The following is a 15,507-nucleotide window of genomic DNA, read 5'->3' as shown; positions in this document are numbered from 1 at the left end:
GTAATTCTAGACAGGGTGGAGTTCTGCTTGATCTGATTGCATGATGCTGAAGGGGAAGGGAGTCAAGATATGGATACCGAGTCCTCGTGTGTGTTGAAGATGTGGAATAGCTGATGATGGTCTGTGCGAGTGTTCCGATGGGGCTCCGTCGTCGTGGAGAAGGGAGATCGACACCTTTGCGACTCCTCGAAGTGCTATATTTTGATGCTCCTATATCTGTATTTGTGTATCTACGAATACGTCCAGCCGTGTTATATACACTGTGCACTTATGCTGTGTGCAACTATCTAGTGTGAGAAGCTAATGCCGGTGTACTGAATTGATTGATGGATGATAATTTATTGTTTCAGTCACCTCGGTCAAACGCGTCGAGAACAACAACAACATCCAAAACCAGTCACGTGAAATGATATGACCATACGCTGCTCTACATATAAATAAGGATTGATCGATTGGTGAGATATGCATGCATGATGTTATGGTACTTCTCTTAGTCTCTCCGACCCCGCCACGTGGAGCTATGCCTATGACTTGCATATCTCCCCTAATGTCTGTGCTATAGCAGGCGGGAACCTGAAAGCGCCTAATGAAGGGCCGAATTTCTCTCCTATCCTCTTTATTGAATTATCGCACGCTAAACGATACGGCATCAATCAATCAGCTCGCCCCATAGGAAACGCTTAGCTGATAGGAACACTCACCACTCCTCGCTGCACCGAGCTCCTTCCCTATCTCGCCTACCGCTCCTGTTCTCCCTTGTCCCAGCAAACCAGCCTGTCCTACCAACCTAGCTTCCAACCCCATGATCGACGCTCTAATTCTCACTATAGCCTCAAGAGACGCAGGAAGCACCTGCTGGACATATCCATACGTATCCTCTTCAATGGAAGCGACAGCAAAAGTGGTCATGACTGTTGGACGCCCATCAATCAGCCAATATTTCCACAAGGTCGACCTTCCATATCTAGCTGAATCACATAGCTACTCACTTTCGATGATCCTCTGAGCCAAGATCCAATCTCCCGCACTCAACCGTATATTCCTCCTTGCCCATTCCTTGCCCATCCAGTCGTATGCACCTTGTCTATAACTCCTCACTTCACCTAGAGCAGTCGTACCTATCGGAGTAGCTTCTATCCGATGTACCACCTGAGATTGTACTTGTTCGACTTTCTGTATCGCCAAATTACCCACTTTGGCTATGGGTTCAGGAGCAGGTGGAGTCGATCGTATAGGTCCATCGAGGATTTCTTTTAGTCCGTAAGTGGATTGTTTCTTCGCGATGGGTCGGAATATATCGCCTTGCTTAATTGGAATCGCTCGTGGATCCGGTACAGATGGTTTGGCAGGTACTGATGATCTTGGCACGGGGGTAGACGATGAAGATAACTTGGAGTTGATTAATCCTAGTTGAAGTAATAGTTCTTGCCATAGTTCAACAATAAGATTAGGTGACTTGGATGCATCGGAGAAAAAGATTTTTCTGTGCGAGGGTATATGTGAGATTCGCAAGAGTTCCATCAGAGTGAATTGCTAATTAGTACAAGCATAATCAGCAAGTTGTCGATCTCATTCACTGAAAGCCAGCTTACAAGGTAGTATGGATCTTGCGATTTCAAAGCTGTAATCAAGTATCTCTCGGGAGTAAGAGGTGATTTCTTGTAAAAAGCATCGAAGTGGAGGGGCTGCACTACATCGTCAGCTGATGATCGTGGCTAGCCGCAAGTCGTGCTTAAACGTTCAGCTCACCTGAACAAGATAAGGCATCAAGGCTTTCACTGGTAGTTGCAGAACGACCAAAGCGACTAGGTCAAGCACAAGTGACTGAGGAGTCAATGTCCAAGCGCTAGGTGCACGAGTGGAAGGTCTAGCGAAGGATCCGATGAATGGGCTGTCACGTAGATGGATATCAGTATCTTTGAAGCTGGAAATGACCACGAAAGAGAGAACACCTACCGTAAGAACAGAGCCCATATCCTCCAATTGACCCATTGCCAGACATATCCTCTGAGTACTATCCGATAGGCAAAAGGAACGACGATCGACCAGACGATAGATATCGAGAGGGAATTGGAAGTATCGAAAGTGAGAGAGTCGGATATAGAATTCTGTACAGCCCGAGCAAAAGGTATCTACGGGAGTGAAACCCACATGGTTTCAGCTAAAAATGATACTACAAATGATCGCTGATTGTATTTTGCGTACCTTCTTCTGAGGCCATACAGGCTTCAACTTATCGCCCAATACGTCTTTAACACCCAACACGAGGAAAAGAGCTAGGTTGGAAGAACAGAGTACGATCCTCCTTTCGTTCAGAGCTAATTTATGTCGCCTATCAAGCATCACCAAGTCAGCTGGAGTGTCGCGATGCAACGGGTAACGACGACTTACGTCGTAGGGCTGAACAAAGCCAATTCATCTGATCCAACCAGAGTGCACCATACGTTGGATATGGTCAAACTAAAGATTGCATAGCTGAACAATAGGGTGATGGATCGCTCGTTCCATATTGATGAGCTGAAGGAGCCTAGGAGTGTAGGGCGAGGAAGGTGCTTGGGGGGTTCTAATCAAGATGGCATCAGTGGATATACACTAAGCATGATATGTATGTCTAGAAGAGAGACTCACGAGTAATGTATGATTTCCTTGTTCTAAGTAATATAGCTAGAGCTATGAACACGGGTAGAGAAAGTAAGATGGCGAATGGTATTTTACCGAATGAGCCTATGAAGAACGACGGAGAAGGTTTCGATTAGCTTTCATACATTGTATACGCAGTGTACCAAAGTAGTGATACTATGATAGCGTGCAGCAGAAGGGTACCTACCTGTATACAAGACTATAGAGCTAGATAATACGACAGATATCCATACACCTGACCTCCAGGCGAACGATATATACCTTTTAGCTAGGAATTTCTGTGACGATATGATGAAGACATAATGCATCAGCTGTTGCAATCTTCTCAGACATGTAAAACGCATCTCGCCGCTTAGAATCAGCCATCATGCGTAAAACGAGAGATGGTAGATATATAATCGATTCGAGGAGGAAAGCAATATCACTCACTCGATATTGCTTTTCTATCTTCGCCAGGGGCTATATACGAGAACGACAAGTCAAAATGAGCTTTCTATACACCTTGTTCACATAGTAGAGTATGGAGCAGATAGCTCACAGGTAACGGTGTCTTCGAAGATGCAGGTGTAGGTGTGTTATTGGAGTTTGAGGTCCGAGGAGGGAGGGGTTGAGATTGTGTTATTGACATTTTTTTTGATCGTTCACCTGTCCTAATTCCGATATTTGCCTGGAACGTAGTGGGATATCTATCAATGGCTCATTCTATTCTATCTCCTTGCTAGGGATGAAGGGTATATATCTGTTCTATCCAAAAAGGGGTCAGCAGAAGAAAGGAAGAAAAGTCAAACTTGAATGCAACTTCAAACGGTGAAGCACAGTTCAAGTTTACGCGTTAATAGTCAGTGGCACGTGGCGATTTTCGAACATATGTTAATATAGCAAGAGGTGAGATTGCTCTGGCATTTGGATGCAGCTCGTAGTTTATATTTCATAATCTCAGAGGGTCAGTCACTTACAATACAGAATACGAATCACAAAGTGTTCAGACTTTCAAAGCATGAAGATCCATTCAATGTCAGGGTAGATATGAGAGAATCTCGTTCTATCTAGACTGTCTACCCTATTCGCACAAGAAAGATAGGCAGGTGAATGCTTTTTAACTATTTACAATAATCATCGATGAGAAGGATACGAATCAAACTACCAATACCAATACCCATGCTAAATTGAAACTGATCAATCGCGTATAAATCTATATCGTAACGAATCTTCAGGCTCTATTTTGCATCTTTTGGCAATTTTTGTTTTTTTGCTGTGTCAACCTCTTTCAACTCTTCTTGATTTGCTTTTTTCAGATATCAAAATCATACTGAAGCGAGAATATACCACATTGTAGCCCCACCTCAAGATGTCATTAATCTTTGAGATCTTTGTTCCTCTCTTATCCAGACGGATGAAGCTCAGCGATTGCCATCATAGTCCTCTGAACATGGTTTGAGATGTTTATGTGTGCCCCCGAGCAGGAAGGTACTTCACGCATCATGAGCGCTCGCTCTATGCTCTACGGATTGAAGTATACTTGAGAAATCTTGGTGCGTTGGAAAGTCGAAGTTCATCAATGTAGCGTGTGCCACGTGCAGATGCCACGAACCTGAGCTTTGGCCCTGAACAGGAAGGATGGACAAAAACATCGTACGGTTCACGGTTCGCGATTGTCAAAAGTTCAACATTGACTTTTCTGCTATTGTCTTTCTGCATATCTTCCATTCACTTGACCTGCAACTCGGAATCAAAGAAGGCGAAGTAACAAGATGTACGAAGCGACAGTCTCAGCCCCAGTCAACATAGCTTGTATAAAGTACGTTTACATGCCAGTTTTCCTCTGCTGTGATAGGTAAGTGTATGCTGATATCTTGGTTTATAGGTATTGGGGTAAACGAAATACCAAATTAATCTTACCTACCAATTCTTCTCTCTCTGTGACCTTGGATCAAGATCACCTGCGGTCCACTACTACTTCCAGAGCTGACGAGTCGTTCGCAAAGGGAGATAGATTATGGTTGAACGGGAAAGAAGAGACTGTAAAAGAGGATGGTAGATTGGGTGTTTGTATTAAGGAATTGAGGAATTGGAGGAAGATTGAGGAAGATAAGGATTCGAGTCTACCCAGGGTGAGTGCGAGCTGTCATTCATGTAATATTCATCACACAGCCAATCCACTTCACCGTTCACTCTTTGCTCTAAGTGGCCATGTCATGATATATCCACTTTACACCTATATTTGCGAAACACGAACTGTACTGATCTTTTCTCCCCGTCATAGCTCTCCCAATGGCCTCTCCGTATCGCCTCATACAACAACTTCCCAACGGCAGCCGGTCTCGCCTCCTCCGCATCAGGTCTCGCCGCCCTCGTAGCCTCCCTTGCCAAGCTCTACTCCCTCCCTCAATCAGCCTCTCAGCTCTCCCTCATCGCCCGTCAAGGATCCGGTTCAGCCTGTCGATCATTATTCGGTGGTTTCGTAGCTTGGCGAGAAGGTTCCGCCGAAGATGGATCAGACTCTTTAGCTGAAGAGGTCGCACCTCAATCGCATTGGCCCGAGATGCACGCTTTGATCTGTGTGGTGAGCGACGCAAAGAAAGGAACCTCCTCGACATCGGGTATGCAACGTACAGTTGAAACTTCTACTTTGCTCCAACATCGATTGAAGATCGTTCCAGGCAGAATGGATGATATTTCCAAAGCTATCCAATCTAAAGATTTCGCAACATTTGGAGAGATCACAATGAAAGATTCTAATTCATTCCATTCGGTCTGTCTCGATACTTCTCCACCTATCTTCTACCTCAACGATGTATCCAAATCTATCATTGCCGTTATAGAGGAATTGAACAGATCTTCTGGAGAAATAGTCGCTGCTTATACGTTCGATGCTGGACCCAACGCTGTTATATATGCTTTGGAAAAGAATATGCCCAAAGTATTGGGAGTCATCAACAAGTTTTTCCCCACGTCCGAAGAAACTAGGGATCCTTTCGACACGAAAGCCGCAGAGTTGCCAGAAGGGTTCAACGTGAATGTCGTTAGGGAAGGAGGATGGGAGAAGGGTGCGGTGAAAAGCTTGATCCATACGAGAGTGGGTGATGGACCTAGGACTTTGGGTAAGGAGGAAAGTCTGTTGGGTGAGAACGGGGAGCCAAAGGTTTTGGCTTAGAGCCGAATTGGGCATATAACAAAGTCTTTGATGGGTACTGAGGTCAAGTGAGTAGTGAAATATAATTCCCGTATATACGTACAAAGTAATATACCTTCATGCATATATCATAGATAATCTTACATACATTCATGCGTCGCACAATATACTACAGTGTTATGTTACAACCAAAAGGAAAACTACACTATACAAACCATCTGATGATTGAAGCTTGATCTGATTCTACATATACAAGATACGATACGACATCCCGTAATCCGCCGTCACCAAGTTACACTATAACTACCAATATTGCCTTGAAAACTTCATCGTATCCAACGAACACATCCATCAGAGCTTTCCATGTCTTTTCAAATGTGCCAATCTAGCTTTCTCAATCTTATTCCTCAATACTCCTTCGGTGAATTGTGTTCTATGAGAGAAAGTCTTGATAGTCACAGAAGGTTGATTATACGGTTCTTTGGTCGATTGCGAGGAAGATAAACCTTGAGTGAGGCTAAATAGTGTAATGAGTAATATACAATTTGAGTCCCATGGAGACGGAAAGAGGTTGTGTGAAAGTAGGTACAAGAGTCAGCTACGATCCTTTTCTTCATCCCAAGAAGGAAATGAGACATGTTTATCTTTATCAGGCAAATTAACTGAAGGAGGCGGTGGGAGATGAATAGGTAACTCGGTGGTATCTGGTGGACCATCAGGATAAGGGAATTGAACAGGCCAAGGAAAGGGGAATCCAATGGGTATATCGCCAGGCGAATCTTGTCTGAAGATGGAACTGCAAGTATGGGATTGAGGGATATGAACCCACCTTTGACTTTGTCTACATAAGGAAGTTAATCGAGATACAGTGAATGTCTTAGGAGCGTAAGTGATCATGGTCGTATACGAGATTGAAACTGGTAAAATATCGTTTAGTATAATTGTATTACAATATGAGTATGGTTCAGATTGTCTGAAGAGATCAGTAGAGAATGAGATTAGATATAACGATGGTATATATACCCTCTTAACACCGGTCCGCATCTATGCTGCCACCACGTCACAAGATGATCCTTTGAGAGGTCACCTATGAAAGGACCAGTCAGGATCCTTAGACAATCTTGAGTAGTACAACCCCTTTCCCCCTAAATGGGTAGATCGTGAATCTCGAATATCGGATCTTGCTCAGAGCATCGATATGCATCCTATGTGATGATGTGACATTCCTTGATACCGAGAAGAAACACCGATCTTCCAATTAGGGATATCGTTTGGGCCTTTGTGATGGGAGTAGGGAGTGATCTGTGGTTTGAGAGTTGGTAACCTTTGATTTACCATTAGGGTTCACTGTGATCTTGAGGAGATGTTGTGATCGTCGGAAAGTAAGGGTACTCCGGCTGGGTTTATATAAATCGATCAACCTTAACAAGCTTGATTTAAGTGATCCAGTTTCGAAGGTATCAGTGAGTAGGATACAGTCATATCCTTAGTCGGTCAGTATCGTCCCAATCAACCAGTATGCCGAAGCCACTGCCAGATTTCGTGGCCGCTACGTCATAGATTGAACCCATCATCTACTTATTGAACAGGGTCTACTTTCTTCTGTATACATCTTACGAGGTTAGTCGATCTGGTCGATCTATGATCATCAAACTGACAAGTCCACCTCCCTGTGTGATATCTAAAAGTCCTGTATCGAGCCATCACACTTTATCGTATCATGCCCCTCAACAAGCTTGTGTGTCGTCTTCGTAGTATGTAGTTGTTCACGTAGGTGATCCGTATCGATTCCTGAGCGGTATGGGTATCACCATATTCTCATTCATTCTCGTGGCAAGATTATCCCCTTCGCTTCTCTTCATGTTCATGAGATAATCCCAATTCCTCCTGTGCTCGTTTCACTTCTTCGACATCACCGGTATACTATTTCACCACAAGTGTCAAATGGTCAGATTGATGGGTTTCACTGTGTGATGTACGAATCACATGCTCAACTGACCTTGCCTTTATCGTCGGACAGTTTCACACAATTCTTTCCATCTATCTGGTTGAGCTTGATCACTATATTCAGTGGTTTGGAAGTTTCGGATGGATTGGAACATTTCTTGAAATCGTTCGTTAGGAATGTTCCTATACCGAAGGAAGCTATGTAAGAGATAGAGGTCACAATCAGCCTCAAATTCATAAGCTGAGATGATATTGCTTGACACAATTGAAAACAACATAACAAAATCCGTGGTGGTTCTGCTCAGGTTATAAGATGAAGCAACTCACCAGCTATACCAATTTCATCACATCCTTTCTGCAATTCCACAGATTTCTCTACATCCAACCCATCACTAAAAATAACTCTTTTACCCCTCCCAATTTCCCCATCATCTTTCCTGACCATACCGGCTTTATCTTCGATAATCTTCCAATGCTCTTTGGCGGATTTGACAAATTCAAACGGATCTCCTGAGTCCTGTCTTAGGGTAGACCAACGAAGGGCTCGTTCAGGATTGGAGATGAAATCCGTAAAGAAGGCTTGAGCGGTGTATGTGTCGGTCAACATTGTTAATGGTGCGCCACCAGGTCCAGGTGGGTAGACTATCATGAAGTATCATAGAATATCAGATGAGATGGAATCTGAATTTGAATATGACATTTGATGCCTTGACAATGCCGACTTACCTTCCTCCCACATGTCCATAGCTCTAGCATTGGCTTCCTTGTACCCGTAAGTAGCGCCAATAGCCATAATCCATTCGTGTGCAATGGTACCAACAGGTTTCAATCCGTACTTCAAAGCCAGGTATACCTAATGATTGTGTTGGAACTTCAGCTAAGCGATTCAAGGTTGTGGATACAGACTAATTCACATTACTTGTTCCAGCTAGCAATCCACCATTTCCACCATTGCTTTTCCACTCTTCATATCCAGCTATCAACCCTCTAATAACTGTATCCTGCGTCCTGAAAGACCTTCGTCGTCTCGTACCGAACTCAGAAAATATCAAGGGAGATACTCCTGATGGTGGTGAAAGCAAATCGAGAGCTTTCTTCTTGGCTAGTTCTACGCGTCATATCGATATCAGCTCACGTTAAACCTGAAGAGTGTCAGCTGGGGTAAGGCAGAGCACGTACCAAATTGTCCATCGTAATTCCAATCTGTATCTACAAACTTGAAGTATCCTTCACTTACTACGAGATAAAGTATCAGCTTGAAATCCAATATGCTTGTGATCGACATGGTAGCTGATAGAGAAGCAACTTACAAATTGACATAATGGGTACTTCATACAGAATAGTATCCCTCCAAGGCCCCTTGATCACTATCCCAATCTCACCAAATGTACCATCTTCAGAATCCTTACTAGGGTAAAAACACAGTTCAACCTGGTTTATAGGGTCAAGTCGCATTGATCCGAGATAATCTAAATATTCATCGGAGAACCAAGGATAAGAGGATTTCAAAGCTTCCCTCTCGTGTGACTGTAACTGCAGTTCTCCGAGTCCTATAGCCAAGAGTCAGGAGCATGAGCTGTCAGTCCGGTAGAGGAGCGCGCGGCAGAGAGCTCACGAAGTACACGTCCTTTGACCCAGTCGAAACATTCCCTATTGAATAGCATCTGAGGTGATCTGTTGGTGAATTTGATGATCACTTGAGCGTCGTAGAAATGATGCAAGACGGCATTTTGCATGGTGAGCTACACGTTGAACCACAGCTTGAGCTTGAGCTCTAAATGAAGCAAACATATCTGAAGGATCAGCTGAGTTGGGAGTACATACCTTGTATAAATCCGTGTCGAGGATTGAGAATGGTATTTCTACCTCTTCGGCTGGTAAGTTGAGGTTGTCTGTCATATTGCTGTCGATGCTGTCAGAAATGGGTGAGGAATGATAGAGGGACGAGAGGGTATATAGGTATGAAAGGGGGGGTGGGGGGGGGTATACTACTGATCTGTAGGTATATAGAGATGATGAACAGAAGGCTACGGTGTGTACTCGAGTCGATGAATATGAATGCTTGCTTATCTTTCAGAGATGGAGAGGTGACCTTCCTCCACCGCAGGAATAACCCGAATACTGGTCGATCCATTTTAGTCACTCCGCCCATTTAAGTGTCCTATGCCATACTTTCACGTAAACCTGCACAACATCGCTACTTTGACTTTTTTCCGGATTGCTCCTACCCCAGTTGATCCACCAAAAACATCGACCTCTAGGCAAACATCAATCCAGTAAACAGCACAAGGTATCATCATCTCCCTGCTGTCGGTGCTGGCAACAAGAGACTCTCGTAACTCATCAGAAGAGAAAACGTCTCTGCTCATGCTTGACTCAAGGTATGTTTGACTACGATCTGACCTGCATTCCCTCCACTTTCATTGGTCCATCAATCTGACTTTTGCCCATCCCTACCACAGCGCATAAGATCACTCACTTCCCCCTCCCCATGCTCTCCTCGACTCGTCAAGCATGCGTGAGGCGTCTCACTTCCTCAATCCCCTTTCCGCCTGCTCTCCCCGCAGAATCATCCCGGCAAGCTATCATTCGCGCCGCTGCCATCGCTCAAGCACCCATACGGCGAGTTCATTCTGACTCAAACCCAACTTCAGTCACAAGGAGGAACAGCAAAGATTCGTCTTCGTCCACTACCAGAAAATCTAGAGGTATATCATCTGGAATGACATCAAATGCTGCATTAGCTTTTGCGGAGGATCCTCGATCATCGCGTTATGATCGGAGGGATGAATCGATAGGGATAACGAGCGATGATGAATATACGCTTCAACCGAATTCTGATCCACCTACACCGGAATGGTTAGATTCATGGTTATACACCTACGACTTAGCGACACTCCCTCCATCGCCTTTACCTCCTCTAGAAACTTTTCGAGGTCTTGTCGTTTCTCAACCTCTCTTAGCCCTGTTAACACTATCGACCCTCCCTCAATCCGATCTTAGGTTGATCAAGCACCATGAACTTCGATCACTCATGCATGGATGCAATAGGGTATTGAGAGAACGTCCAGTCCTTCTGAGTCGATTAAATAACGATCAGGTCCTCAAGTCACTAAGAATCCTACGAGCGATATTGTTCTCTTTATCTGGGGGTAATAAAGGTCATGAGAATTTGAATCAAGGCAATTACTTTAGGGGTAAAATCGTTAGACAATTCTTAGGACTATGTTCAAGGTTGAATCAACTCAGATTGTACAAGTCGGTCTTTCAGGATAGACTCAGGGAACAACTGTCTCATCCAGACGAAGGAGTGATCTACTTTGATAATATAGTAGAAGATCTTGCGTTGACCTATAGATGGAAATTGATAATCGAACTATTCAATCCTGATTCCTTCCCACGACAATACTACACATCGGATATACTGGCTTATTATCTGCAAGCCCATTTTGGTATATTTCAATCAACCAAGATACCCCGTCTGTTCCAACTATATCAAGCATTCGATCTTCAACCAACAGCTGAAGCGTACAATCACTTGATTCAGTCATATTTGGAGATTGGCGATCTACCTACTGCCAGAGATACAGTTAGAGAAGCCAATGAGAAGGGTATAGCAGATCACCAGACTCAGCAATTATCGATATTACGTGGATATAGAGCGTTGGGATATGATGTGGATATTGAAAATAGGGTATTGAGCGATATTGAGAGATTGAATATACCACTATCAGCAAGGTTGTTGAATGCGTTGATCAGGTTAAGGATGCAAAATGGAGATTTGACTTCAGCCAAGTATCTTGCGAAAAGATTTGATTTGAACGATTGGACGGGAATACAAGATACAAGCATGTCAAAACGATCTTTGCACAGTGGACATATCAAGGTTAAACCGAATCTTGCCACTGCGACATTGATCTTTGACTTGTATAGTCAAACGGGAGATATAGAAGATCTAAGATCATTATGGAGAGATATGAAAGTTGGACAAGTCGTTATAACCGATCAGACCATCACAACCTTACTCCGAGCCCTGAACGGGTTAAACCTGCTCGACGAAGCTGTATCGATATTCGAACCCTCCCTGGCGGATAACGAGTGGGCTTTACCTGATGGTGTTAAACCGGATATCAAGTCGTTCAATTACCTTATAGGTGTATTGGGTAGACAAAGAGGATTGAAAGGGATAGAGTCGGGTTTGGCCCTTTTACATGAATATGGAGTCAGACCTGATGATTTGACGTTGAAGATTGTGGTGGATTTCGTTAGACAATCGATCCATCATACACCTACGGAATTGGCGAATTGGGTAGAAAGGATAATGAATTCGTCGACATTGAAACCTACTCAAACCCTATTGGACTCGATAATCCAAAGTGCCATCAAATCGATTGCTCGGACAAGCAAGACCTCACCAAAGGACAATGACCTGTTACGACCATCGACATCTTCCAACACTTTCTCACCTACAGCTGGAATAAACCTCTCACCGCGATTCCGACAATCTCTTGAAGGGATATTAAACGCCTTGAAGTCTGTTGATACAACATCCGGTTCTCGATCTTTGGTCAATCGATTGCGATACGATTCGATGACTTCCAGTCGAATATCGAATTTGCCCTCTGCTAGGATAGTGTGGAATTCATTAATTCAAAGAGGATATAAACCTGATCAAAGACATTTTGTCGCTTTGATGCAGGGTTATTCAGATGCTGGATTGATGTATCAGGCTCAAGATTTGTTGGGTTTAGCAGATCAAGTTGGATGTAGGATAACCAAATCGATGTTGTTTACGCTTTTAGTCGGTTGGGGTAAGATTCAACGACCAACGGAATCGAGAAAGATATACGAGAGAATTAGATTGATGCTTGATCCACATTCAAAACGAAGAGACAAACAAACTGAATTGGAGATTATCACTGCTATGATCCAAGCCTATAACAATTCTGGACAGTACTCCGAGGCCTCCTTGATGTGTTATACGGATTTGAGAGAATTGGATATTCACTTGGATCGAAAAGCCATTGTGGTCTCTTCTCAAGCTCTAAGAGGTCAGGGCGATTTGAAAGGTTGTTTGAGTATTTTGGAGAAATATGGTCCCGCTTTAGATAGAATCACGAGAAAGATTGTTAGGGGAGTGAGAAATTATCAGAGGAAGAAATTGGGTTTACCTGTTAATTCGCCTATAGTCTCCAGCTCCACCACTACGAATACGTTCACGACTCAAGAGCATACCCAGTTGGAGAGTTGGAAGGAAATTGAGATGATGATAGATGATCATAAACATGATGATCGGCATTATACTTATAGACAATTGGAAAAGCTCAAAGCGGATCAAGAGATATTAGATCTTTCAGAAAGATTACTCCGAGAAGATGATTTAGCTAGACCGATTGAACTCCGTCGAATGACTAGGTTGAATAATCGAACGAATCGAGCGTTGAAGAGGGCCCTTTTGGGTGAACAAGCGGTGAAAGAGAGGAATAAAGATCTGATTGAGAGTAGACGGATACATAGATCCGACGAGAAGAGGGGTAGAGTGAGGAGGAGGATTGTCAGGAGTCTGCAGAGACGGTTGGTGGGTGGGTTGAGTACCGTGAGGATCGGGGAGGTAGGACAGAGGGCTTGGAAAGAGAGAAAGAATAGGAGGAGATATAAGACTAGAATGAACGAAGAGTAGTTGGGTGGTACTACTAGGTTAGGATGACTTGTTATTGCATTGACTCATACACAATCAGCTATCATATCATCATGCATCATTGACATACATTCACTGTATCTTGTATGTCGAATATCGATCTGTTTTGAGCATCACTGACAATCGGACAGACAGGGGAATAGACCGCTTGTAGATACCATAGTAGGTTTACTCTTATTCGTCATCTACCGAGAATATACGATTAGACTTTACAGGAATGGCATGGCTTGGTTCCTTGCCGGATCTGCCCATGATAAGTTACGTTGTACACTTTGGTGAGATGATGTTGACCGCGATTCAGAATCAAAGTATGCATGCATGCGACAGCATAACCACGTACGGTACTCGTATTCGAAATTATATGTGTACGCAGACCAGTACTGAGTAGGAGAGGAGGACTTACGTAAACGTCATTAGCCGATGACGTCGCTTCTTTCAGTTGTCGCTGAGAAAATTAGGGCTAACAAAACAGAAGAAACAGGATGGAGTGGGTCGATTGTTGTTGCTGTCTTTCATTCGCTCATTTTCAGCCTCAGACATCCCATCATCATCATAACCACACTTCGAGTCTTCAAAGTCATACATATATTCATCATCAACGACTCTCATCTGACAGTCGAGAAATAATATACCTACAACTACTCTTACAATCCATCCATCCATATATAGATAATCAATCATAATGGCCGATACCGTATGTTCATTGCTCTCTTGCCACCTACTTATAGTTACCTTGCATACGAGTATCGCTCATCTCGAATGCTTAACTTTTTTTTTTTTTTTGGCTCACTTATAGTCTATCCATATCCGACGAGGACATCCTATCTTCTTTGGACTGTTATTGTTCTTCGCTCTGATCGAAGGATGTATCACAGCTTGGCTAGGTGAGTTTCGAGTAAACTATCCGAGAATGAATTCGATGAGCTGATCGCTTGGCTGTCGGTATATACAGTGTCTCGATATAATGAGTGAGTGACAATCATTCCGTCTCCCTCTAATTGCTCGTTCCAGTACAGCGAAACCACAGCTGATATGTGTGTTTCTCTGCACAGCCATGATACCTACCCTTCCAACTCTATTCGAGATCGACTCAAGTTCTTGGTCTTCGTCTCATGGTGGACTGTGTTCTTCTCAGCTGCTTACATCGTGCGTTTACCTCCTTCTATTCAGTGCTCCCCAAGTGCTCTGCTCTATAACCCGCTGATTGTCCACCTTCCAACCTTAGGCCGCTTTCTACACCGCTTTCTTGTCTTTCGTAGCTTCCATTGCCAGTCACCTGGCTTGGTTAGCCTTGACGTGAGTCATCCTATTCATTTGCAGTGGCCTTCCCTTACTTTTTCGAGATGACAATGCTGATATATCGTCCCTCATTCAGATGGATTTTCTGGCTCTCATCCACCGCAGCATTCACAGCCGCTCTTGGAGGAGGCCAACGATGCGGTTCGTCTACCTTGACCTACTGCTCACAGAACGTAGCGGCAGAAGCTTTCGGATGGATCGAGACTATCTTGATCAGTTTCGGTCTCGGTGCGATCTTGTTCATTGGTATTGGTGCGATCAGGAGAGGTGATAGGTTGAGCGGAGAGTTGGCGTAGACATGCTATGGCGAATTAGAAGAGTGACAAAGCATGACACAGAGGGACGATGAGTGATAAGAAACAAGAGAATATCTATCGTGGGAAGAGAAAGAAAGAAATATCAACTAAAAGGCATTTATAATAATTTTACTGTAGCCTATATACATAGCTGCAATATTGAACAAACAAGCCTGTAGATGATCAAATAGTGGAAATACACACAAATCAAATATGAATCATTATAATACTTTGCTACCGTCTACAGTATACATAGGTATAACACCACTTCCTCAGCCAACACCGTAAACATACTCGGCCGTTTACATAAGGTACACATTCCAGCGTTCCATTACCCTATTCCTCCACCTATAAACCTATTTTCAGAATTGTGCTTACGTAGTTGAACATGACCTCAATCCCTCAATCAACCTATGTGAGAAAAGGTATTATTATCCCTATTGTTCATACGTTCATATTTTATATATACCTAGACGATGAATACGTAGGATCCC

At 43.5% G+C, this 15,507-nt stretch overlaps 6 protein-coding genes across 6 annotated transcripts; 3 read left to right on the top strand and 3 right to left on the bottom strand.

The window, feature by feature from the left end:
* Nucleotides 1-524: 524 nt before the first annotated feature.
* Nucleotides 525-3,268, bottom strand: L199_004090 (uncharacterized protein; the record flags this gene model as incomplete). The annotated part of the gene is made up of 12 exons (XM_064889818.1): nt 525-634; nt 702-911; nt 990-1,533; nt 1,593-1,685; nt 1,750-1,891; nt 1,957-2,132; nt 2,206-2,332; nt 2,392-2,563; nt 2,629-2,724; nt 2,828-2,918; nt 3,070-3,099; nt 3,179-3,268. The coding sequence occupies 12 exons, from the start codon at nt 3,266-3,268 to the stop codon at nt 525-527; spliced, it is 1,881 nt and encodes a 626-aa protein (XP_064745890.1).
* A 1,123-nt stretch (nt 3,269-4,391) lies between these two features.
* On the top strand, nt 4,392-5,794 carry L199_004089 (diphosphomevalonate decarboxylase; the record flags this gene model as incomplete). Its single annotated transcript, XM_064889817.1, has 3 exons — nt 4,392-4,438; nt 4,505-4,751; nt 4,904-5,794. 3 exons carry the CDS (start codon nt 4,392-4,394, stop codon nt 5,792-5,794), a joined length of 1,185 nt encoding a protein of 394 aa, XP_064745889.1.
* Nucleotides 5,795-6,124: 330 nt separating this feature from the next.
* Nucleotides 6,125-6,670, bottom strand: L199_004088 (uncharacterized protein; the record flags this gene model as incomplete). The annotated part of the gene is made up of 2 exons (XM_064889816.1): nt 6,125-6,290; nt 6,603-6,670. The coding sequence occupies 2 exons, from the start codon at nt 6,668-6,670 to the stop codon at nt 6,125-6,127; spliced, it is 234 nt and encodes a 77-aa protein (XP_064745888.1).
* A 942-nt stretch (nt 6,671-7,612) lies between these two features.
* On the bottom strand, nt 7,613-9,619 carry L199_004087 (nicotinate phosphoribosyltransferase; the record flags this gene model as incomplete). The annotated part of the gene is made up of 9 exons (XM_064889815.1): nt 7,613-7,696; nt 7,773-7,918; nt 8,048-8,362; nt 8,447-8,573; nt 8,635-8,828; nt 8,900-8,956; nt 9,031-9,270; nt 9,336-9,462; nt 9,545-9,619. The coding sequence occupies 9 exons, from the start codon at nt 9,617-9,619 to the stop codon at nt 7,613-7,615; spliced, it is 1,365 nt and encodes a 454-aa protein (XP_064745887.1).
* Nucleotides 9,620-10,211: 592 nt separating this feature from the next.
* Nucleotides 10,212-13,400, top strand: L199_004086 (uncharacterized protein; the record flags this gene model as incomplete). Its single annotated transcript, XM_064889814.1, has 1 exon — nt 10,212-13,400. The coding sequence occupies one exon, from the start codon at nt 10,212-10,214 to the stop codon at nt 13,398-13,400; it is 3,189 nt and encodes a 1,062-aa protein (XP_064745886.1).
* Nucleotides 13,401-14,100: 700 nt separating this feature from the next.
* On the top strand, nt 14,101-15,013 carry L199_004085 (uncharacterized protein; the record flags this gene model as incomplete). The annotated part of the gene is made up of 6 exons (XM_064889813.1): nt 14,101-14,112; nt 14,215-14,302; nt 14,371-14,386; nt 14,471-14,564; nt 14,644-14,714; nt 14,794-15,013. 6 exons carry the CDS (start codon nt 14,101-14,103, stop codon nt 15,011-15,013), a joined length of 501 nt encoding a protein of 166 aa, XP_064745885.1.
* Between the last annotated feature and the right edge of the window lie 494 nt (nt 15,014-15,507).

Source organism: Kwoniella botswanensis, chromosome 1 (assembly GCF_036426115.1).
Source record: "Kwoniella botswanensis chromosome 1, complete sequence".
NCBI classification, from domain to species: Eukaryota; Fungi; Basidiomycota; class Tremellomycetes; order Tremellales; family Cryptococcaceae; genus Kwoniella; species Kwoniella botswanensis.
Note: the sequence above shows the minus strand (reverse complement) of the source record. Positions and strands in the feature narration are given on the sequence as shown.